Source organism: Macrobrachium nipponense, chromosome 26 (genome assembly GCF_015104395.2).
Source record: "Macrobrachium nipponense isolate FS-2020 chromosome 26, ASM1510439v2, whole genome shotgun sequence".
In the NCBI taxonomy this organism is placed as follows: Eukaryota; Metazoa; Arthropoda; class Malacostraca; order Decapoda; family Palaemonidae; genus Macrobrachium; species Macrobrachium nipponense.
This window is the reverse complement of record NC_087215.1, coordinates 43,903,229-43,929,005: the sequence shown is the minus strand read 5'-3', so window position 1 is coordinate 43,929,005 and position 25,777 is coordinate 43,903,229. Positions and strand designations below refer to the sequence as shown.

At 50.5% G+C, this 25,777-nt stretch overlaps 1 protein-coding gene across 1 annotated transcript in view; it reads right to left on the bottom strand.

Moving 5' to 3' along the window:
• The window catches only part of LOC135200239 (heat shock 70 kDa protein 14-like), a gene marked incomplete in the record, with an annotated part of 291,697 nt that overhangs the window by 194,539 nt on the left and 71,381 nt on the right, over positions 1-25,777 (bottom strand). The window contains 2 exon segments of the mRNA XM_064228688.1: positions 24,891-25,119; positions 25,249-25,329. Of these exon segments, the coding sequence (XP_064084758.1) occupies positions 24,891-25,119; positions 25,249-25,329 (310 nt within the window).

The following is a 25,777-nucleotide window of genomic DNA, read 5'->3' as shown; positions in this document are numbered from 1 at the left end:
AGTACCATAAAAATTCTTTCATCTCGGTAGAGAGAGAGAGAGAGAGGAGAAGAGAGAGAGAGAGAGAGAGAGAGAGAGAGAGAGAGAGAGAGAGAGAGAGAGAGAGAGAGAGAGTGTTTATCTCTCTCTGTTCTCTCAAAAAATACTTATAACGCTTCCAGCGAAAGAGAGGGAGGGAGTTAACACTATGACCCATTATTATCTTGTGTGGCAGAGAGAGAGAGAGAGAGAGAGAGAGTTTAACCTTAATTAAAAGTGACATGGATAGATAGATTAGTACGTATTGTATTTCTTTAAAATACTATCACATATGAATTTTTGTAATTACAGTTATTATTATTTATTATTATTATTATTATTATTTGAAAGTATTAAAAACAAATGGTACAAGTACATAAAAAATCTCGAGTCTCAGTAAATGAGAGAGAGAGAGAGAGAGAGAGAGAGAGAGAGAGAGAGAGAGAGAGAGAGAGAGAGAGTGGGGGGGGGGGGGGGGAAATGTCAGGGACCACGTGATTGCAACACTGCAGCTCTTCCCCCAAATTTTCCCCCTCCTGGCTGTCACAGAACCTTGATATATCTGACAGTTTTAGTACCTGAATATGGAGAAAAGGTTACTGGAAGTTACTTGAAGAAGACTGGGATTTCCTTCATTCTTCCATAATTTTTTAAATATAAGCTAAAATCTTACTAATTCACTATGGTATTTTCTTTAATGAATTGATATTATTGCTGTATAAATTAATATTAATATTTGAAAACAGTAAATCATTTATTTATCATACTAAAAAACATACATCTTTGTAGTATAGAGAGAGAGAGAGAGAGAGAGAGAGAGAGAGAGAGAGAGAGAGAGAGAGAGAGAGAGAGAGAGAGATATGATAGTTGATTACATTGGAAAATACAAAAAAGAGAGAGAGAGAGAGAGAGAGAGAGAGAGAGAGAGAGAGAGAGAGAGAGAGAGAGAGAATTATAGTGATTATTTTCATTGGAAAATACAAAAGAGAGAGAGAGAGAGAGAGAGAGAAACTGTGCTAAACTATAAAGGATTCTTATCTTATCATAGTATGTGTTTTTTAAAAGCGTCATAAACTCGGAGCGTCGGAAGCGTCAGCGTCGTAACCTCGGAACAAGCGTCATAACCCAGGGCGGATTTTTCAATGAATATTTAAGAAAAAGCGTTGTAACCTCGGAACGTCGTAAGCCGGACCCGTCGTAACCCGGGGACCGCCATATTTAGGCGAAACGAATTTCGGTAAATATAAAAGTTGAAATGGTGTTGTCGTGACAAAACCATAAGTATATAAAATTGAAACTGAAAACTCCTGGGAGGTTGCAGGCAACCCCAAGTTGCAGTTCAATTAAAATACTTCTCTTCTAAGTCGCAATCCGTAGATTAACTAGGATATGCGCCTACCCCTCGGACAATCAACTGCTTAGTAGAAATCATGTCGCGAGGTTAATATACGTAGTATATTTGTAGGATTCTGAACAACGATCTCCATCCTAAATTCTTTCCTTCAAGAAAACAAAATAAGGATTGGAGATCGACCACCTTCGATCTCTATCAAAGAGAGTGAAGGAGAAGTCTTCCTTGAAGGAAAGCTTCAATGGTGAACAGAATACTAAGACGATAGTTCAAGCCAAACTGGATATTCCCGTCCGATCTTCTCTATTCCAGGTTGGTCGCCTACTGTGAGATAGTTTCTTTCAGCAGCAGTCTTCTTCCCAATGCTAGAAATTCCAGGAATTCGAGCATAGGCGAGGTTCCCGATTATCGTGTAACATATCGGGGATTCTCGTCTCGCTCACTTTGGACCGTGGTCTCGCCTAAGTGTTTGGAGATCGTAAAAAAACTCGAACACACTGAATGCGCTAGAAATTCCGTAGAATTCTAAGCAGTCTGCGAAACCCCCACCGAATTCGTCAAACGATATCGGCTGGTGGTCCTCTCGATTCCCGTAGAAATCGAGAATGGGGCAAGATCCCTCCTCAACGACCGGGGCTTACGTCAGGTAGGACCCGAAGGTCCCCCCCGGTAGCGCAGTCCCCAACCGTGGGATCCTACAGAGAAATCTCTGTAGGATCCCTCCCTTTCCCTCGTAGCCGTAAGGAGAGAGGGAATGGGGGAGGAATTGGATACTCGCTCGCCTTCCCAGTAGAACTAGCAGTTGGAGAAGAGTAGGAGCAGCCATCGCCGTGGGAAAATGTATCGTCAGGAGAAAACGTTTTCCCGTGGAGGGTTACGAACTCTCACTGTAGGTAAGGGTCTGCCGCCACTGTGAACGTCGTCTGGGTGGGGCTGATCGACACCTGACAGGAGAGAGCCGATACCGTCCTCCGACTCATTCCAGTCCTCGTCGAGGTCGAAACCTCTCAGGAGGACCAAAGGAGTATTTAAATACGGTGTCCGAAGACACGTAGAAACGCCGCTGTCGCAGTAGAGGAGGTGGAAGTAGCTTGATCGACCGGCCAGAACTGAGAGAGCCTTCTTGTCCGGAGACGAGAGACACTGGTTCGAGACAGAATCGGCAAGCTCCGATCGCGGCAGACCCACCGTCGGTTTGGGTTCCCTCTCGGGCCCCAAACGACTCGAGCAGAGACGTGGGCTCTGCTGGTGGGAGCGGCAATCCTTCCGCAAGGTCATTATGCTGACGAATCAGCTTAATGACTTCTGCAAAATTCCTCTGTATCTCGGGAGTAACCGCGTCTTGCGGAGTAGGACCGTCCAGTCCCTCCAGCAAGAACAGATCCCGAGATACTCCTTCAGAAGGAGGAACAGCGGCAGACCCCTGACGGCCTCCAGGTACTTGCGCGTATGTCCTGGTCGGTCCTAGAACCGTGCCTGGTCCATACGGCGTCATAGCGGGATCGCAAGCGGCGCACCTCTCGCGATCACTCTTAGGTACCTCGCTCCTCCCGGTGTAGCCCGAGGAGGTTGAAGGTACAGGAGAGGCAGACCTGACGCTCCCCCCTAGCTCGCTGGCAGAACCATCGTGCTTGGAGGGCTGCTGCTGATCGTCAACCCGCCGGTGGCGATCGAGCAGCAGGCCTAGCCTTGCCGCTCGCCTGGGGCGAGAGGCTCGGCTGAGAACGTCGACGCTGATCTCTAGCGTCAGGCGAGCTGTTGCTGGTTACAGTCTCCGCCCGGTCCCGATGGGAGCGGCGGTCAGGTGACCGGCTAGGCTCGCTGTCGCGGTGAGACCGGCGAGCGTCCTCTCGGCGCGTCGAGCCGCTGGTACCAGCCGTGGCTGGTACCGACGGCCGCGGGGACCCCTTCCTCGCCTCAACCCGTGGCTGGTCAGCGACCGTCACGTCAACTGCCTCACGCAGTCTTCTGCTCCGCGCTTCTGTCTTGACGGCGAGCGAGCTCGGGCGTCAAGACTTTGGCTGGACGGTCTCCCGCGGGAGACCGTCCACTCGGTACTTCTCGCTAACGAGAAGCCGAGGAGGATCTTGGTTTAGCGGCAGAACCGCTAGAACCATGCGAGGAAGTGCCAGCCGAAGCTGGTACTCCTCTGGTCCCCGTCTTCTTCTCCTTGGTAGAAGAAGAGACGGGCCCTGTTCCCGAGGGAGCAGGAGGACCAGCAGAAGAGCTCCCCGAATCGCCTGAGCGAGACGGGCCCTTAGAAGGTCCGAAGGAGCCGTTCTTAGGGGGGAAAACCCGGGTTACCAGCTGGTCGCTGCAAGAGCGGCCGCTGGCCTGGCGAGAAGTCACCTGAGCGGCTCTCCCACACCAGCCTTCTGCTCAGTGCCGCGTCTTGGCGCCGAGCGAACTCTGTGCGCCGAAACTTGGCTACACGGTCTCCCAGAGGGAGAAACGTACACTCGGGATCTCTCGCGAACGAAGAGACCGAGCCGGAACAACCTGGCATAGCGGCATCGCCGCTAGCACCAGGCGAGGAAGTACCAGAGCTAACCGATACTCCTCTGGTCCCCGTCTATCTCTTCCTTACGGAAGGGGAGACGGGCCCCGCTCCCGAAGGAGCAGGAGGACCAGCAGAAGGACCCCCCGTCCCACCGGGGTGGGACGGGCCCTTAGAAGTTCCCGAAGGAGACTTCTTAGGGGGGAAGGCAGCCTTCTTCTTCTTCGGCTTATGGGCCTTAGAAGTCGAAGGGGAAGAGGCAGCAGCAGACGAAGATGACAGCTTCCTCTTCCTCGTCAGCTCACGCAGGACAGTCGTCAGGTCCTCCATCCAGGCCGGAGCCGGGGCTATTGCCGAAGCAACACAGCCCGACATGCACCTGTCCGGAAGGACCTGGGACTGGGGAAGACACACCGTGGGCAGGACCAGCATGGACAGGCTCCAGGAACCAGGAGCGACAGGAACAGCAACCAGCTCAAGGAGCGGCAAAGGAACAGCGGCAGCTGGTAGCTCAGAAGGGACAGGCCAAAGCCAACAGCGGGAATCACATCAGCGGCAGGTACGGCAGGCCCAGCGATCGCCTCGTAGTAGAATCATCGGCAGCCAGCGGAACCTGGGTACTGGCGGCCGGTTCCAGGGGCGAGCTGCTGGAACAGCGGAAGTCTGGGGCAGGCAACACGAAGAAAATAGGCGGCGGCGGCAACCCCCCCTCGGTACGGCGGCGGCCCTAGTAGCGGCAGACGGCGTCAATGACACAGCATGGTGAGTGTAGACCAGGAGGGGGGGGAGCAGCATAAGCGGCCGTGGTAGTAGTGGAGAGCGCCCCAGACCTCGCTAGACGCTGCAGCAGCCCGTGGATGCTAGGCACGCCCTGCCGCCGCGGTGGTCCATACCTGTTCCAAGGTCGTCTCCCACGGATGTAGTACCTGCGGTAGCATAGATTAGTAAGTAAGAGGGGTTTCCCTCACGCCACGGGGGGAAGACATGCCCCACTCCCGAACACAAGGAAGACCCCAAATACAAAATACAACGAAGAAGCTGAGCGGGGGCAGGAAGGAAGACGAAGAATCGGATACCAAGGGAGTCGCGGGAGAGCTTTCCGACGACTTCCTGGCAGACCTTCGCTTCCCCTACCCCGCACAGCAGTGAAAAGTAATATGAAAATGAAACAGAATACTGCCCTTGCGATTCACTTCATAGAACTTAAAGGGGAAAAGATCAATTCCTGGGTAAGAACGGAAACTTGATCCAAAAATAATATGATGCATCATCAAATAAATATATATGAAAATGAAACAGAATACTGCACTTGCGATTTCACTTTCACAGAAAAAATAATCGTAAGGATCAATTCCCGGGTAAGATGCGAAATTGATCCAAATTAAAATTTATGCAAATAAATAAATGAAAATGAAAAAAGAATACTGCATTGCGAATCCACTTTCATGCCATTTTATCATACAAAATAAAAGGCTCTTGCCGAGCGCAATCACGCTCTCGGTAACGAACGCACAGGGCAAAAATATAATGAAAAAAGTACTTACATTTTTCAATTACACACTTTCGCCCAAAATACTGACTCGGCGCGAGCGCGCCGTCCCTCAGCACCGAGGACATAATTCAAAGGGTTCAATTCATGAAAAGAGAGGAAATCGCCGCATCTACGGCGATAGCTCCATGTTGGTTCATAATTAAGTAATGAAAATGAAAACAGTTGTACTTACAGTTCATTTTCAAGTCAAACAAACCATTAGAGAAAAAACACAATATAAACAAAAGCATACGACGATTGAAGCGGGCAGAGAGCGATGACGAACACGTCCTTCACACCCGCGGCCGAAAGCAAAAGTGATTTGTTTACCGGACAAGCAGTTAACTACCGTTCTCCCCTTGTTCGAAGCTTACGACCGTTCCAGCTGCCGCTAGCTACTTCCTATTGTTAAAGGACCGATGGTTTGTATTACGTATCGGAACAACTGCACTTTTCTTCCTGAACAATATGTTACCTATTATACCTACTCATCTGTATCTGACCTAAAAATACATCAACCTCAGAACTTACACCTTGAGAGGGAAGGGGGTAACCTGCTGCCAACATTGCCTGGTCTGCTCCAGGGGGGAGGGGTTGGTTGGTTGGTTGGTTGGTTTTATAAAGTTTAGGTGTAACACCAAGCACTGGGGCAGCAAAGGCCATTCAGCGCTTACTGTATAACTTTGAAATTATAAGACGTTATATCATATAAAGCAGGTTTATTTCTTTTGAGATATTTTACTATATTTTGAAGTGGGGCATTTTCTCCCAATAGTTCTTCAAGTGGTATGTTATATATGTTGTTGGATCTTTGTTTTCTTTTGAATTTATTGCATTTAGTTAGTAGATGACGGACTGTGACCAGAGTACGACAATGGTCACAGTAAGGAGCCTGTCTTTCCTCGCCTTGCAACATCAAGTATTTGTGTGTCAAGTATGTATGTCCTATTCTTAATCTTGTTAATATGACATCTTCCCTTCTTTGACATTGTTGTCTATTCCAAGGTTTTACAGATGGTTTAATATGCTTTAATTTATGATTCCAATTCTAGCCATTCTTTTTCCCCATTTTGATTGACAGTATTCATTATTGTTGTTTTTAATGTCATTGTAAAGGTATTTGTATTTTCAGGGGGGAGGGGGGGGACAGATCCTACCTATCAGGCTTGCGGGTCTCCACAACCCCTGGCACCTGTTAGGATTGGTTCTGGAACAGGCAGGGGGGGCTGAAAAAGAGCGATTAGCATCACTTACACTATTATTACTACCACCATCTTTGCTCTTAGTTAGCTTATTTATTAAATTAGCAAATAAGATAGACATGCTGGATGACAATCTGTCTTCTAAATAGCGCTGATTCTAGTGCTTCCTTATCTATTGCTTGTGTTTCTACACCTGCCTTACACGATGATGAATAGGTCCTAGTGCAAGAGAAGCGGAGGAATCAGCAACATGCGCACAAATGTGCGAGGTTGCAACACTTGCAACTCAATGCAGAGGACCAAGCAGCCACTGCAGATTGCACAGGGGATGAAACACTAACACTCACTCCTCACTTGTAGACGAAGAAAAGGCAAAGTCCTAAACCTTTCAATGCTTGATACGCTGACACGGCGGAGATAGGGGAGAAGGAGAGGATGACAGCACTGACTCCTTGCACAATCTCTTTGCAGAAGGAGGGGGTGACGCAACACGCTTGCTTCCAGTCCTCCCAGCCAACATGGCAGCAAACCTATCTTCCAAAACAGAGTCCAATCTCTTAAGAACTGCCTCACATAAAGCCTCAGACAGATCAACAAGAGAAGGAGCTGACGACATGGAAGGGAGATGCAGCGTACTGGATGGTAGCGATGACATTACGAGAGCAAATGATGATGACAGAGATGAGCAAGACAGCGCAGCAGAGGAAACTGGGAGTGACGTCATCAATGAAAGTGACGTCACAGCTTTCCCTAAACCCGAGGAGAAAGCAGGCACCACTTGTGGAGGGATACAAAATGGATGACCCAGTGACGTCGCCAGCAGTGCCGACGCCACGGCTTCTCTCTGACTTGAAGAAGCGGCAAGCGTCACTGGCGGAAGCAATACAATATGGCTGACCCCAGCTACCAATGACGATGAGGCCAGGAGGTGGGGGGGAAAGCTTGGGTAACCTGAGGAGGGGGGAGGCAAGCATCCAGGAAGTGGATCAGCAAAACCCTCCAAGGAGGGTGAACCCTGTAGCCAAAGCGACCCCCAGGGCGCCGACATTTTAGACATCTCTGACTCTGAAACGAAAGAAACTGACTAAAAAGTCTCCTCCCTCTCGGGAACTAAATTAACTCTCGAGGAAGAGGGGGCAAAATTACACAATAAATCAGCCTGAGGACCTCCCGATACTTTCAATAATGAATCGATGGAAGGAAAGGAAGGAGACAAAGGCACTACTCTAGTATGGGGTGTGACTGCGGCAGGAGACAAAGCATTGGGACGAGGAGCTGAAAATCCCTCCCACGAAGGAAGGGTAGAACCTCAACGATGCTCCCTCTTTCTATAAAATAACTTCCACTGCTCTCTAGGCCACACACGACATTCAGGGCACGGATTCGTTATGGTACAAACATTAGAACGACACCTACTGCAAGTGGAGTGCGGGTCTGTCACTGAAGAAGCCGGGAAACAAGAACACTGGAAACCTTGAGTACCAGGGCACATACGTTGGCAAGGCAGAGGAGGAGCAGAAGTAGCCATAATACAAGTACATACACACACACACACACAATCACAAGCGAAAACAGGCAATGAACCGGGTAGAAGACTGAGAGAGGCAACCGTGACTCTCACCCAGCTGTTAAGAAAAAGACTGAACGCAGTAGCGTGGGTGCATGGTCCTTAACCAGTTTTCACCCGAATACCCGATTGTTGCCAGATCTCACAAGATTCCTTGCTTTCATCTGGGATTTAACCGGATCCAGCTGGGCGCTAGAAAATTATCCTATTGTTAAGACCGAAGGTTTGCTCACATAAGAACCAACTCATGATATGACAATTTGTCGAAAATTGCATTTATCCTAACTATACAAACCTGAGGTCCTTTAACAATAGGAAGGTAACTAGCAGCAGCTGGGATGGTCGTAAGCTTCGAACAAGGGGAGAACAGTAGTTAACTGCTTGTCCGATCGTGCGCGCACCCGAGAGGTGAAGAATCACTTTTGCTTTAGGCCCATGCAAAAATTTGCAGAGTGAGGGGTGGCATGAGGTGGGACTATATAAAGGACCTCAGGTTTGTATAGTTAGGAAAATGCAATTTTCGACAAATTGTCATTTGTTCCGATACGTAATACAAACCATCGGTCCTTTAACAATAGGAAGACTCACCTATTGGTGGGAGAAATCTGAGTCTTTTTGGTGAACAGACTGGTGTTCGTCCAACCTTGGAATGACTCCCTGGTCGTAAGAGCGAAGGTGGTGTCCAAGCCTCTGTCCGATTGATCGGGGTGTGCACCGCAGGATCAATGGTCAGACCTCTGAGCCGAGTACTAAGAGAGAGGCAAGCTAATCTCGTTGTACCAGCAAGCAAGAACTTGTTCCTTTACCAAAGGCAACATAAAGTTATGGGTTTGTCTCAAGTAGGCATCCACTCCCTCCCCCTTGTTGGAGGAAGTGGAGGATATTTGCTTCTATCCCTAACTAAAGGAATAGATTGGGGCTCTGTCGAGTAGCTTACCTGCATCATATTCCTTTCCAGCATGGTGACGACCGTGACCCTCTGCCCACAGGTAGAGGGAGAGAAAGATGGGGAAGAGAAGCCAGTTGCACTCTCATTCACACATTCACTCTTACAGTCACACCAGGAATCGATGCTGTTCTGCCTGCTCGGGTGCTGGGTAAGCTTACACAACGTGTTGAGCAGCCACCACAGGTCCCAAGGAAAAAGTATCCAAGGACTTGTGGGCAATATCCCGAAGGTAGAAGGACGTGAAGGTGGTCTGGTTGGCCCAGACACCTGCCTTCAGGACCTGCGCCACGGAGAAGTTCTTACGGAACGCTAAGGAGGGTCCAATACCTCTGACTTCGTGGGCTCTCGGTCGGAGCGTACGGATGTCGTCGCTACCATCAGCCTCGAACGCTCTCCTGATCACCTCACGCAGCCAGAAAGAAAGCGTGTTCTTGGATACTTCTTTCTTGGTAACCCCAGTGCTAACGAAGAGGCGTTGACACTCAGGCCTGAGATGTCGAGTTCTCTTCAGATAGCGCCGTAGCGCCCTCACAGGACAAAGCAGCATCTCATCCGCATCATTGTCGGTGAAGTCCAGAAGGGAGGGGATCGTGAAAGACTCGAACCTGTCGTCAGGGATCGACGGATTCTGAGTCTTGGCTACGAAGTTCGGGACGAAATCGAGCGTCACAGATCCCCAGCCTCTGGTGTGTTTAACATCAAAAGACAGACCATGTAGTTCCCCTACTCTCTTCGCCGATGCCAGGGCCAGCAAGAAGAGGGTCTTGAGGGTCAGATCCCTGTCTGACGACTCTCGGAGTGGCTCGAAGGGTCTTCGAGTCAAACTCCTAAGGACGAGAGGTCACATCCACCTCTCAGGGTGCCTGAGTTTCCCTGGGCGGACAAGACCTTTCGAAAGCTCCTCATAAGCAAGGAAATCTCGAATGAGTTCGAGATGTCCAGTCCCCTCAGTTTTAGGACAAGAGCCAGGGCGGCTCTATATCCTTTGACTGTGGGTACTGAGAGGAGCTTCTCTCGGCGAAGAAAAACGAGGAAATCCGCTACCTGCTGAAGAGTGACTCTAAGAGGAGACAGACCCCGTCTACGACACCAACCACAGAAGACGGCACATTCCCCTGGTACACAGCTGCAGAGGACTGTCGGACGTGTCCAGCCATCTCTGTTGCTGCGCTACGAGAAAAGCCTCTCGTTCGCAAGAGATGGTGGATAACAGCCAGCCGTGAAGTTGTAGGGGGACTGGACTGCTCGGTGGTACCGTTCTACATGTGGCTGGGCTAGAAGGTTGTGCCTATGGGGCATCTCTCTCGGTGCTTCCGCAAGAAGAGACCAGCAGGTCCGGATACCAAACGGCCTGAGGTCGTTTCGGGGAGCCACCAAGATCATCCTGAGATTCGGGGTGGTCAGCGCTCGGCTGATCACTTTCCGAATCAGACAGAAGGGAGGAAAGGCGTAGACGAAGAGGTTGTCCCAGGGGGTGTTGGAGAGCGTCCTCTGCAGCTGCCCATGGTGGTCCGGCACGGCTGAAAAGAAAACCTGCAGTTTTCTGTTGTGCCGGGTAGCGAACAAGGTTCTAGCGACCGGAGGTCGCCCCCAAAGGTTGAAGAGACCATTCGGTTCCTATCACCTGATCCCGACGGCTGAGCTTGTCCGCTACTACATTCCTCTTGCCTGGAATGTAGCGTGCTGACAGCTCTATCGAGTGAGCCGTGGCCCACTCGTGCACCTGCACCGTCAACTGGTGTAGCGGAAAGAAGACACTAGGCCCCCCTGCTTGTTGACATATGCCGGACCACTGTGGTGTTGTCGCACATCAACACCACTGAGTGTCCACCAAGCGGTCCTGAAATTAAATTCTTGGAGAGCGTAGAACGCCGCCTTGAGTTCCAGGACATTGATGTGAAGGTGCTTGTCGTGATGGTCCACACACCTGCAGTCAGCAAACTCCTCCAGGTGTACGCCCCATCCCCTTCTCGGATCGATGGCGTCTGAGTAACAGCAGCATCTCCGGGGGGGGAGTGCGGATGGGCACTCCTCTTAAGAGGTTCTTGTCGTCCTGCCTCACCTTTTCCGTGAGGAGCCACGGGAAAAGTCAAGGTGGATCCTTTGCCTGAGACCAACTCTCCCTTAGTCTCCACTGGAGAGACCGCAGGTGAAGACGCCCGTGAGGGACTAACTTCTCGAGTGACGACAGATGGCCGATCACGACTTGCCCTTGCTGTGCTGCCTGTTCCTGCCGAGACAGGAACCGGCCGGCTGCCTCCCTGAATTTGCTGATCCTCAAGTCTGCGGGAAAGACTTGCCCTGCTACCGTGTCGATCAGCATACCCAGGTACTTCATCTTCTGCTTGGGTTCGAGATCGGACTTCTAGTAGTTTATCACAATCCCCAGATCGTGACAAAACTTGAGGAGCCGATCCCTGTCCTGTAGCAACTGTGAGCGGGAGCTCGCCAGGACCAGCCAATCGTCGAGATACCTCAGAAGACGTATCCCCCCGTGCGAATGGGCCTTAGCTTGACACCAGAGTGAACACTCGCGTGAACACCTGTGGGGCGGTTGACAGACCGAAAACAAAGTGCCCTGAATTGGTACCACCGTCCCGTCAAAGATGAAGCGGAGGTACTTTCTGGAGGACTGATGGATGGGTTTTGAAAAAATACGCACCCTTCAAGTCCACCGAAAGCATGAAAATCGTTTCCCCCTGATCGAGTCGAGCACGGACCGTGCCGACTCCATCGTGAACCGAAGTCGTGCGAACGAAATGGTTCAGGGGAGAGGGGTCTATCACTGGACGCCAGCCCCCCGATGCCTTCTCCACTAGGAAGAGGCGGCTGTAAAAGCCCGGTGACCGATCCTCTACGATTTCTACAGCTCGTTTCGCCAGCATGGTCTTGATCTCCTGTCGAAGAGCGTTGTCCTTTGATGATCCCCGGACATAGGTTTGTAGATGGACCGGTTTGGAGATGAGGGGGGGCCGAGACTCAAAGGGTAGTAGATATCCCTCCCGAAGGACGTCTACTATCCAGTTCTCAGCGCCGTAGCGCTGCCAAATTGCCCAATGGCTGGCTAGGCACCCCCCCCCCTTCCGGCAGTAGGTGAGGGGGAACGCCGTCCCTAGCGTTTCCCACCTCGTTTCGACTTCTTCCCACACCTCATCGGGGAAAGGGGAGGTCTGGGAGGAGGGCTGGTTACGGCCTCCTCTCGCAGAAGTCGAAACAACAGGAGTCTTCACACGGGGCTTAGGCGAAGCAACCGTCTTAGCCGCCGAGGAAGCGCCAGCTAAACTCTTAGGCTTAGTCGCAGTTACTCGAGATTGCCCAGAAACCTTCGAGACTGCCTGGTGAACTAAGTGGTCACTGTCATCAGTGCGCCGCCTTTCCACCGCAGCGTCCACCATCTCTCCGGGAAAGAGAGCGGTGATACTCCTAATGGGTCCGTTACGAAGCCCGAGTGCCGCCTCACGCCCAGCCCCCTTGGTCACTCGGGTAAGGACTGCGTCCCTATGACGAAGAACCAAGTTGGCCCACAGGTTAGCAGTCTGATGGGCGAGGTAAGAGATAGCTCTTCCTCCAGACTGGCACAGTCTCCTGAAAGACGCGTCGTCTTCGAGAGCAGAGCTCCCAGAGCCGGCCGCGACTTTGGATATCGTGAGGGACCACAAATCCAGCCAAGAGACTGCCTGGAATGCTGCCATAGCAGTAGATTCCAGGGCGAGTGCCTCCTGCTGCGAGAACCAGAGGTTCTTCGACAGGAGCTGCTGCAGGACACACCTGGAGTCAGCCTCGCTAACTCCGGGTTAACCTGTTTCGGCGGTATCGGGTCTTCCGATGGCACATAGAAACGCCTCTGACGCTGTAGGGGAGGAGGAAGCAGCTTGGAAGACCGACCGGACTTCAGCGAATCCTCTCGCCCTGAGACGAGATTCTCCACCTGGTCCAGGACCGAGTCTGCAAGCTCTGATCGCGGCAGTCCCACCATCATTTTGGGTTCCCTCTTCGGGCCCCAAAATGACTCGAGCCGGGACGTGGGTTCGGACGGTGGTAGCAGCGATCCTTCCGCAAGGCCATTATGCTGACGAATCAGCTTAATGACTTCTACAAAAGTTCCTCTGTATCTCTTGGGAGTAACTGCATCTTGAGGAGTAGGACCGTCCAGTCCCTCCAGCAAGAACAGATCCCGAGACACTCCTCCTTCAGAAGGAGGAACAGCGACAGACCCCTCACAATCGCCTCCAGCTACTTGCGCGTACGTCCTGGCCGGTCCTAGAACCGTGCCTGGTGCGTACGGCGTCGTAGCGGGATCGCGAGAGGCGCACCCCTCGCGATCACTCCTAGGTACCTCGCTCCTCCCGGTGTAGCCCGAGGAGGTTGAAGGTACTGGAGAGGCAGACCTGACGCTCCCCCCTCGCTCGCTGGCAGGACCAGCGTGCTTGGAGGGCTGCGGCTGATCCCCAACCCGCGGTGGTGATCGAGCTGCAGGCCTGGCCTTGCCACTCACCTGAGGCGAGAGGCTCGGCTGAGAACGTCGACCCCGATCCCGAGCGTCAGGCGAGCTGTTGCTGGTTACCGTCTCCGCCCGGTCCCGATGGGAGCGGCGGTCAGGTGACCTGCAGAGCTCGCTGTCGCGGTGAGACCAGGTGAGCGTCCTCTCGGTGCGTCGAGCCGCTGGTACCGACGGCCGCGGGGACCCCTTCCTCGCCTCAACCCGTGGCCGGTCAGAGACCGTCACGTCTACCCGAGCAGCCGGCTGGTCGCTGCGAGAGCGTCCGCTGGCCTGGCGAGAGTCGTCTGCACGACTCTCGCCAGTCTTCTGCTCCGCGCCTCGGTCTTGACGGCGAGCGAGCTCGGGCGTCGAGACTTTGGCTGGACGGTCTCCCGCGGGAGACCGTCCACTCGGTACTTCTCGCGAACGAGAAGCCGAGGTGGATCCTGGTTTAGCGGCAGAACCGCTAGTACCAGACGAGGAAGTGCCAGCCGAAGCTGGTACCCCTCTGGTCCCCGTCGTCGTCTTCTTTGCAGAAGAAGAGACGGGCCCTGTTCCCGAGGGAACAGGAGGACCAGCAGAAGAGCTCCCCGAATCGCCTGTGCGACACGGGCCCTTAGAAGGTCCCGAAGGAGCCTTCTTAGGGGGGGAGGAGGCAGCCTTCTTCTTCTTCGGCTTGGTAGCCTTAGAAGTCGAAGGGGAAGAGGAGGCAGCAGACGACGAAGAAGACGATGAAGACGACGACGACACCTTCCTCTTCTTCTTCGCCAGGCTCCCGCCAGGACAGACGTCAGGTCTTCCATCCAGGAGGGAGCCGGGGCAGTTGCCGAAGCAACAGGGACCGACTGCACCTGTCCGGAAAGACCTGAGCCTGGACCAGCACCACCAACAACAGGAACGACAGGAACAGGTACAGGAACAGCAGGAACAACAGCGTCTGGAACAGCGGGAGCGGCAGGCACAGCAACAGGGGAGCCAAGCGTCTTGTCGGCAGCTACCTGCATTCTCGGCACTGGCGGCAAGTCTAAGGGAGAGCTTTTAGGGCAGCGGAAGTCCGGGGTCGGCAGCACAAAGAACCCAGGTGGCGGTGGCACGGTTCTCCTTGACACGGCAGCGAGAGGTCTATGAATCGCAGCTGTTGGTGTCACCGTCGTCACATGAGGCGTATAAACCAAATGCGGCGGCATGCCATAGGCCGGAGTCGTGATCGTAGTAGTGGTAGTGGTCACCACACCATGTGTGACCACTGCCGACCCCGCCAACCGCTGGATTAGCCCCTGGATGCTTGGCACTCCCTGCAACCCCAGCGACTCCCACACCTGTCCCAGGTCGTCCTTCACTGGCGGCACACCTGCAGAAAGCAACAGTCGGTTAGTTAGAGGGGTTTCCCTCGCGCCTGGGGGGAGACGAACCCCACCCAGAGCGGACAGGAAGACCCCCGAGTAGCAACTGTACGTCCGGGTAGCGAGCGCCCTCCTCCACACTCGACGGATCAAGTGAGGAGAAGGACTCCGCTAACCCCCCCGCAGGGGAAGGCGCGAAATGTGGGGGCAAGAAGAAAGACGAGGTATCCGTTACCAGAGTCGCTGGAGAGCTTTCCGACAACTCCTTTGTAGGCCTACGTCTCTTCCTGCCCTCGTACAGAACCCACTGCGCCTCGGACCAATCAACACACGTTACCAGAGTCGCTGGAGAGCTTTCCGACAACTCCTTTGTAGGCCTACGTCTCTTCCTGCCCTCGTACAGAACCGCCACTGCGCCTCGGGACCTCAATCAACACACGTTACACATGGTTCGGCTCGGGAGCATTCTCGTCCCCGACACCTTGTACATAACTCATGTGGATCCACATCCACAAAGGAGCGAAATCAACACACAAACAAACTCAGAAAGAGGGCTGAATTGAAAACCAAAGCATACGACGAGTAGCAGGCAGAGCGATGACGAACACGTCTAGTCACACCACGGCAAAAGTGATTTGTTTACCCCGCCGCGCGACGATCGGACAAGCAGTTAACTACCGTTCTCCCCTTGTTCGAAGCTTACAACCGTTACCAGCTGCCGCTAGCTACTTCCTATTGTTAAAGGACCGATGGTTTGTATTACGTATCGGAACAATGGTGTGGTTGTCAAAAGTGAAGAATACAATGCAACAGATGGGGGAAGGTTAACTTCTGAAAAAGACTATAAGTGATGATACAGGGTGAGAATGTAATGACTGAACAACTGTCGTACTGTCGACTAGTTCATAAAAATGTTATTGTTATAATACAATTAAGTTTGTTCATACTTACTTACTGGCAGTATATATATAGCTGTATTCTCCAAAGTCAGACAGAATTTCAAAACTCGCGGCACACGCAGTGGGCGGCCAGGTGGTAGTACCCATTCCCGCCGCTGGGAGGCGGTATATCAGGAACCATTCCCATTTTCTATTCATATTTTATCAGTGCCACTGTCTCCTGAGGGGAGGTGGGTGGGCACTTAATTATATATATCTGCCAGGTAAGTATGAACAAACTTAATTGTATTATAACAATAACATTTTGTTCATGAAACTTACCTGACAGATATAAATACATAGCTGAATCCCACCTTCGGATGGTGGGAAGAGACAGAATAGGATTTGTAGGAAACTTAAATTAAGTAGATGATGTACACCTTGGTTCCTCACCTGTTTAGCAAAGTAGACTCTGTGATTACTGTCACTTAAGCCTGCTTGTGCTTAATCAGAGCTGCCAGCCAGGTGGAGACCTGTAGTGCTGGTGCGCTCTGGATGCTCTGTCAACGGGGACGTGACCTCAACGTGACAAGCAGCATAGGAGCCATACATATGAGGGCAACGAAGCAACTGACCACCACCTGACCAACTATCCAAGACCCCTGAACACTAAGCTAAGAGATGGGAGGTCTTCACCAAAGACTCACCACAACCAAAAAACACAACAACTAAAAAACTAACCTAAACCTAACTAAGGGATAGGGAGAGAGCTACCTTCAGCCCCCAAGACTGTGTTCAGAAACGTATGGCCCAAGAGAACAACAGTCCTCGTATATCGTTCTCACATCTCTCAAGTAGTGTGAGGCGAATACTGAATTGCTCCTCCAAAAGGTGGCGTCAAGGATGTCCTTGATCGACATGTTTCCTTTGGAAGGCTGCGAGGTTGCGACAGCTCTGGACCTCGTGAGCTTTTCACTCGCAAGAGGCTCAAATCGGTCTTCTGGTAAGACGAATGAGCCTCCTTAATCACGTCCCTCAGAAAAGAACGCCAAAGCATTCTTGGATAATGGTATATCGGGCCGTTTAACCGAACACCACAGATTATCTGAGGGACCTCGTACCTCCTTTGTCTTGTGGACATAAAACTTTAGAGGCCCTGACAGGGCACAGGGCTCTCTCAGGCTCTTGGCCCACAAGGCTTGTCATACCCTTAATTTCAAAGCTCCTTGGCCAAGGGTTAGACGGGTTTTTCATTCTTTGCTAAGAAAGTGGGACTCAAAGAGCAGACCGCATTGTCACCTTTGAAGCCCACTCGCTTACAAATGGCTTGAATTTCGCTAACTCTCTTCGCCGTCGCCCAGAGCAGTTAGGAAAGAGCCTTCTTTCGTCAAGTTCCTAAGAGACGCTTCATGGAGAGGCTCGAAAAGACTCGACATCAACAGTCTAAGGACTAAATCTAAGTTCCAGAAGGAGGCCTCGCCTGAGGTATCTTGGAAGTCTCAAATGATCTCAGGAGATCGTGAAGATCTCTGTTGTCAGTAAGGTCTAGGCCTCTGTGTCGGAAGACTGCTGACAGCATACTCTTATATTCCCTTGATGGTCGGGACTGCCAGCTTCTGCACATTTCTTAAAAATAGCAGGAAATCGGCTATCTGGCTCACAGAGGTAGTGGAAGAGGAAATTCCCTCCTTTCTACACCATGCCCCTGAAGGAAAGCCCACTTCGACTGGTAAACAGCTCTCGAGGAAGTCCTCTTTGCGTTGCGATCGCTTTCGCAGCTGCTTTAGAAAAACCTCTCGCTTCTTGGCCAACTTTTCGATAGTCTGAACGCAGTCAGACCCAGAGCGGAGAGGTTTCGGTGATATCTTGCGAAGTGGGGCTGTCTGAGTAGATCTTTCCTCCAGGGCAACGTCCTCGGAAAGTCTATGATGAAGGACATTACCTCCGTGAACCATTCCTTCGCGGGCCACATCGGGGCGATCAGGGTCAACCTCGTCCCCTCCGATGCCGCAAACTTCCTTACTTACTTCCACCCCCATGATCTTGAATGGCGGGAAGGCATACAAGTCCAGGTTCGTCCAGTCCCAAGAAGCAGAGCGTCCTATAGCGACTGCTCCCGGATCCAACACAGGGGAGCAATAAAGAGGCAACCTTCGTCCTCGACGTCGCAAATAGGTCGACTAACGGACGTCCCCACAGTCTCCATAGCTCTCGACAGACGTCCTGGTGCAACGTCCATTCCGTCGGCAGGATCTGATCCTGTCGGCTGAGAAGGTCTGCTCTGACGTTCTGGACTCCTGCGATAAATCTCGTCAGGATCCTGATTCGTCTCGCATCTGCCCACAGCAGAATCTCCCTCGCTAAGTAAAATAGAGGACGGGAGTGTGTACCTCCCTGATTCTTTTAGGTACGCAAGGGCTGTGGTGTTGTCCGAGTTGACTTGGACAACTTTCTCTGCAACCTTTTGCTGGAAGAACTGTAGCGCCAGGAAAACCGCCGCTAGTTCCTTCACATTGATGTGCCAGGACACCTGTTCCCCCCCTCCAGGTGCCTGACACTTCCTCCCCTCCTAGTGTTGCTCCCCATCCCGACACCGAGGCGTCGGAAAACAACACTAGGTCGGGGCTCAGAAGCTTTAGGGACAACCCCTCTCGAAACTTCCGAGGATCTAACCACCATCTTAGATGGTTCTTCACCGATTTGGTGATCAAAAAGGTCGCATCCAGATCCTCTTTGACACTCCATTCTTCTGCTAAGAAAAACTGGAGAGGCCTGAGGTGTAGTCTTCCCAGGGAAACAAACTTTCCAGCGAGGAAATGGTCCCCAGCAGACTCATCCACTCCCTCGCCGAGCAAGCTTCCTTCCCCAGGAAGGCCGAAACTCTCTCTAAGCCTTGCAGCTGTCGTTCCTGGGACGGAAACGCTCGAAAAGCCACTGAATCCATCTGAATCCCCAGATACACGATGGACTGTGTTGGGGTCAGATGCGACTTTTCGAGGTTGACCAGAAGTCCCAGGGACCTCTGCCAAGGCTAACGTGAAGTGAAGGTCCTTCAGACACCTTTCTTCTGACGATGCTCTGATAAGCCAATCGTCGAGATACAGGGACACTCTTATTTCCTGCAGAATGTAACCATCTCGCTACGTTCTTCATGAGCATGGTAAATACCATCGGAGCCGTGCTTAAACCGAAACAAAGGGCTCGGAATTGCCAAACTTTGTCCTTAACATAACCTCCAGAAACTTTCTTGAAAGAGGGTGGATAGGCACGTGAAAGTATGCGTCCTGTAGGTCCAAGGACACCATCCAGTCGCCCGGTCTTAAGGCTCCTAGAACCGACTGAGGCGTTTCCATCTTGAATTTTTCTTTTCTATGAAAAGATTCAGGCTGCTTACGTCCAAGACTGGACCGCCACCCCGACGACTGCTTTGGTACCAGGAAAAGTCTGTTGTAATATCCTGGTGACCCCAGGTCTAAGACCTGTTCCACCACTCTTTTCTTGATCATTTGATCTAAAGATCTAAAAGAACCTGATGTTTCTCCCCTTGGTATGACGGGGGAAAGATCTCTGGGAGTTGTGGATAGAGGAGGAGGGTCCAAAAAAGGGGATCTTGTACCCCTGTTCCACTATCTTGAGGGACCACGCATCTGTATCTCTCTCTCCACGCCCCTGCAAAGAACTTTAGCCTGGCTCCGACCGGCATCTGAAGGACTATCTTCTCACTTAGAGGATTTAGGTTTTGAAGGAACCTCTTCCTCTTGCAAGCCCTCTCCCTCGAGGAGCAGCTCTCGAGGGGAGGAGCGCCATGAAAGGGTTTAACCTTCCTAGGTGGTCGTCCAAAAGACGACGTGGTAGGGGACTGCGGGACGTCTTGAAGACTGGGCCAAGAGGTCCTGGGTAGCCTTCTCTTGTAGGCTCACTGCCAGGTCCTTTACATAGCCTGGGGCGGGGGAAGAGATTGGCTCGAAAGAGGTGCAAAGAGAAGCTCCGCTTTCTGCGATGAAGAAACAGACCTAGCTGTAAAGTTGCAGAAAAGCGCTCTCTTCTTGAGAAAAGCAGTGCCGAAATGAGACACTAACTCTTTCCGAACCCCATCTCTGACGGCCTTGTCCATGCAGGATAACACATTGCACAGCTCCCCAGACTCAACGAGTCAGGACTCCTAGATTGAAGATCCAGGACTCCCAAGCACCAGTCTAGAAAAGTTAAAGACTTCCAGAGTCCTTAACAGACCTTTCATGTGATGGTCAATCTCCGTTGGCGTCCACGAAATCTTAGCGGTCGATAAAAGAGACCTCTTCTGTGCATCGACCAGACTAGCAAAGTCCCCTTGGGAAGACGACGGGATCTTAACTCCTACTTCTCCTTTGGTCTCATACCAGATGCCGCCTTTCCCACTGAGTCTTGAAGGCGGAAGGGCGAAAGTCGACTTGCCCTGATCCTTCCGCGACGTTCCATCCAATCCTGCAACTTCTTGAACGCTCTCTTAGTGGACCAAAGAAGTTTTTCAATTTTCCACAAAAAACTCCGGAACCTTGCACGACTTAGATGACGAAAACTGAGAGGGTGGAGACTTGGGAGCTGCAGGCTGGAACTTCTCACCAAAAGAAGAGCGTAACAGTCGAACTAGCACCTTGTAATCGGACACCGACGAAACTGAAGGCTGTTCCTCCTCAACTGAGTCCGCCGGACTACTAAGCTCTCCTTCCTCCCGAAGAGGCAAAGGAGATTGAACCTCTGGAGAGGGCGTGCGCCCAACGGGTCTAGCCTTCAACAAAGGCTTTCGAGGATGACTGATATCAGCCTCTTCAAAGCGACCGACCTTCTGTCGATCCTTAGAGCTCGAAGAACGAAGAGCGTCTTGACCGCGCTGAGCGTCAAGAGAGGCTACTCTTACTCGCTCTAGAGGAGCGTCCTTACGCTTTCCGCTCAAGCGTCCAGCTTTCGCTTTTCAAAGCGTCCTTCTGGGCGCTCATCGAAAGCCTTCTCAACAGGCAAGCGTCAAGCAAAACATCCCGACGAGCGTCTCGTCAAAAGCGTCCTGCCGAGCGTCTTCAAAAGCGTCCTCCAAGGCGTCCTACCGAGCGTCCTCAAAAGGCGTCCTGACGCGCGGGCTGATCAGGAAATCGAGAGGGAAGAAAAGCGTCCTGTCCACGAGACTTCCTACCCGTATAACGAGAACGAGGAAGCTCCGAAGGAGAAGCAAGCGGAGACAGAGACGAACGAGGAGACGGAGAAGGGGACTGCCTCGTCCTCTTGACAGGCAGTCTAGCGTCCTTCCTACGTTTAGGCTCAACTGCTGCTGGGCGAGTCTTCTGAGCCATTAAAGCCGACAATTGGTCTTGAAGAGACACAAGAATATTCTTCGTTGGCGAAGAAACAAGAGGAGGTGAAGGGCTGCGCCTGCAAGAAGACGAGGGGCGAGGGGACGCCTCCTTCCTTCTCACAGGTACAGCAACCTGCCTCTCCGAGGCGCAAGAGAAGCGCTTCTCAGCTCCTTGGAAGACGTCCTACCTCTCTTCTGTGGAGGAAACGCGTCATACGACGCAGGCGAAGACCGCAACGATAGCAGAGAGAGGGGACGTAAAGCGTCCTCCCTCGGAAAAGTCCTTTTTCAACGACGCGAGTCTCTCCGAGCGCTCCACCCCTTGCGCGGGGAGGGCGCCTCGGAGGACGAAAAACAGTCCTTAAGGATGCGAGCCTGAGCACGCTCCTTGGCAGCCTGGGAACTAACAACAGGTCCTGCCGAACAGGGACGCCAGATCGGTGGGGAGCCCCGTAACCCTCTTGCGCTTTCGACATGCCCACTCCCTGAGTCCTGGGAGTCCGACAGAGGTCTAGGCCTAGAGGCATTATGGGGCCGATCTGACGCCCCCTCCACAACACTAGGGGTACGATCACACACTTTACTTGAGCCGTTTTCTAGGGCCAACACTTTGGACTCTAAAGTGCGTAACGACTCTAGAATCAGAGAAAGGGCATTACCTTCTCCAGACACAGAACCAGGGCCCTCAGGCAACAACACAGGATTAGGTGAAGCAAATTCTACTGGTGTTAAAATAGGAGAAATGTTACTTCCCTTACCTTTCGTAGAACCGCTCTTGGAGGAAGACCAGCTGATCCTATCGCGCTTCAACTTACGCCGATAGGACTCATACACCTTTCCATCCATCATCAGTCAAACTTTTGCATTTCAATGCATCGATCATCCAACAAACAAACAAGAAACCCCCTACACCCCATACATACTGTGTGGGGATCTACCGATGATTTCGGTAGCCTCACCTTGCAATCACTCCTCACACACACTCTGAAGCTCACTGAACTTGATCCCGACATCACGTTCACAGAAAAGCCAATCCAAAATCAAAAAACAGTCCACTATCGCGTATGCCAATCCAACAATCCAGAGTCAAAACCAAAAGTCAATCCAGATACTTAGAACGAGTCAAATCCAAAAATCCTGGGCGGAGGTCTGTAAACAGGTGTTTACCGACCGGCGACAGAAAAAATATGAATAGAAAATGGGAATGGTTCCTGATATCCGCCTCCCAGCGGCAGGAATGGGTACTACCACCTGGCCGCCCACTGCGTGTGCCGCGAGTTTTGAAATTCTGTCGGACTTCGGAGAATACAGCTATATATATATCTGTCAGGTAAGTTTCATGAACAAACTACAGAAGTAACAAGAAAACCATGTTTATTGGCCTTATATAACTTCACAGTACCACACACATCACTGTCACTCTCGCAGGATGATGACACCATGTTGAGTCAGCTGATGCAAGCACTTTACTCTATCAAATAAATATTTTAGAAAAAGGTTCCAGTTCAAGATGGAAGGTGGTTAAGCAACAAGTTGTGAAGGACACAGACCTCCATCTTGACACACACCTTAGTTCCCTGGCAGAAGAGAATACCTTACTGTCATGGCAGTCCAGAGGGCAGGCTACAGACAGATGAAGCCTCTGACACTTTCTCTCTTGGGAGAGAAACAAAAAAGGTCGATCACTATGACCAGAAACCTTTTTCTCATCAGACAACTACTTACATTCTTCACAAGAAGAAAAATAACACTCATTAACCCTATAGGTACCATGCACTGAGACCATTAGGCCTGACCAAAAACATTTGTTTTACTCAAAACTAGTTTCTTGAAACTCCAACACTTCTATCTCTGCATTCATGCATTCTGCACAGGGAGATCAGAAAAAATGACAAATTTTCTAAGACAATTTGTATTTTTCATTGCTACAAACCTTCGGTCTTAACAATAGGACAGTACCAATTTATGGGCTAATCTTCTGATAAAAAGGGACACGACTTCGTCTAGGATGAAGAGATCGCTCGCCACAGAGTCCTTGCTGCCATTGAGGAACGGAGATCTGTTGGTCTCCCAGTTGTCTCCTCTGATCCGCCTTTCTCAGTCGTGACGTCATCACTGACGGCCAGTCCGCTACATCTCCCTTCCTTGTCATCGGAGCCTTCTCTGGCACATCAGTCTGAGGTCATATGCCAGACAGTGTTTCAGAGGTTGGACTCTGTATTGGATGTGAAGTTGGCTGCCTTATCGGTTGGGAGGACTGGTAGGAAAAGTGTTGCTTCGTCACTGCCTCCTGAGAAGAGTACGCTTAAGAAACTAGTGCTGTCTTCCTCGCCCTCTTCCCCCTCCACGGCCTGTCGGCGTATCAAGCGTTGGAAGGCTAAGGACTTTGCCCTTCCTTCGCCTTTGAGAGAAGAACAACGCGGACGTGTTCTCAAGAGTGCTGTTGTTTCGGCCAGTGTTAGTGGTGTACATTCTGCAGGAGATGCTTCATCCTCTGCCTCGAATCTCAAGCATGTTCCCCCCCCCACCCCGTCCATGCACATTGCGAGCGTGCTGCAACCTCCCCTGGCCCGTGCACATGATGTTAGTGCTCCTTCTTCTCCAAGGTCTATTCGTCACCGTAAGGATCTCAAGGCACCTGTCAAGAGGTCGAAGGTAGTGAGCAAGGAGTTGGTGCAGCTGGAATGTTTGCCTGCCTCTCTCACTGGTGCTTCCAAGAGTTCACTCTAAGGGATTCTCCTTCGATCTTGAGTGTTCGAGTTCCCCCCCATCTCACGTACATACGTCCGCAGTTAGGAAATGGTAAGCCCTACTATCCTCTTCAAGATGAACAGATACAGAGGACATTTCTATGCAAGCATCTGTTCACATGCCTGCCAAACATCTACACTTACCACTCTTTGGAGCAAGAAAATGATCATGCACCATCAAACACACAACAGTCAAAACCAATGCCAAACCAAACAAGCTGAAGTCATCAATACGCAATACTAACAGAAGTTTCAACCAGTCTTGCTGAGCTAGCTGCAAGATGTCTGATTGGTAAGGTAGCCAAAGAAAAAGTGGAAGGTGTTTACTGAGAACACCCAACCCCAGTTCTCAGTTCAATAACCAGACCAACTTTTGCCAAAGATATACCCATTAATTTTTTTACTATCATATGATCATGTACCCAGCTAGCATCTCCATGATCTCTTCTTGAAAAAGCACTAAAAAAAAAATGCTTGCTTTCTTGGGCATATAATGCAGATTAAGTGTTCATGTCCTACCAATTGTCTGGCATATGTTAAAATGATGCAAAGCTCCCCATTCATGTCACACCATCTGTCAATGCAAGCTGTTACTATGATTCCCGATTGAATGCTATGTCCTGCCATATCTTGCCTTTGTCCAGCGGTCTATTGGCATCAACCTGTTATCAGATAGTATCATCTTAGGTGTTAGCCAGAAACCAAATGATCACCTCGGGCATGGGCTCTTTGTCTGTTATCAGTCATTGAATTAATCTAAAATTTCCAAATACCCATAGAATGAAAGATGGACCAAAGGGTAGTCATTACACTGATCATAAAAACAGACAAATAAAATCTTTTCTCACCTCACTATCAGATATATACTACGATCAACAATGATTTTCAATGGAAATACCATAAGACGCTCTAATGCAACATGGAAATAACTGCATTTATCAAATGATGGTTGGTATGTGCAAATGAAAATGAAGTAATTGACAAGCATATGAACAAACCTTTCAAAAGCACAAAAATGTTCAAGAGGACATCATCTGCAGATACGTTGATTGATTTTTCTCCTTTAGCTACTGAATAACGTGGCTGGCCGCTTTCCCAACTTGGTTTACATGTAATACTAGACATATTTAATCCCTCATCTTCATTTGTACCTGCTACTCGCAATACATGCTGTATTGTGTTTGCAGCATGACGAATTATACCCTGTTTAGCAGCTGGACCTGTCACCTGTTAATCAAAAAGGGAAAAAATATAATTCTTGGTATATAATGTGCATTTGTTCAAAACAGTAGAACCAAACTTCAAAATAATATTTATCAAATGTTTCAAGATTCAAAAAGCTACAATAAAACTTACAACTTCTGCATCATGGTAGGCAACAACGGCAGGTGTCACTCTGTCACCCGAGGTATTAGCTACTACTTCAAACCTTCCATCCTGTAAATAATGCAAAAAAATTAAAAGCAAAATACTAGCAGTGTATGTAATCCTAGCACCTGGCATTTCTTTCTTGCAAATTAAATTTACAGCTTGTTTTCAGCCTCATCAGGAATTAGAAAACTTCACAGCAGACTAAATCCATGAAGATTAGTAATTAACAGCTGATACTAAGAAAATGTGATATAGAAATCTTTTGATTATTCAGATTAATAGAGCCAAAGCCCAGTTGGATAAGGGCAAATTCAAGCTAAATACAAGCAAAAACTCTATGGGTGTAAAAAGGCAACTCTGTCCCCTTACTACTTCTAACTTGTCAATACTACCACAAAACCATAAACTCTCAATATGCTTATAAACAACAACCATCACACTTTAAACTGAAACTTTATGCAAAAAATAATTATTTTCCTTTTTCCTCCACATTTGTAACAAAATATGCTGTATA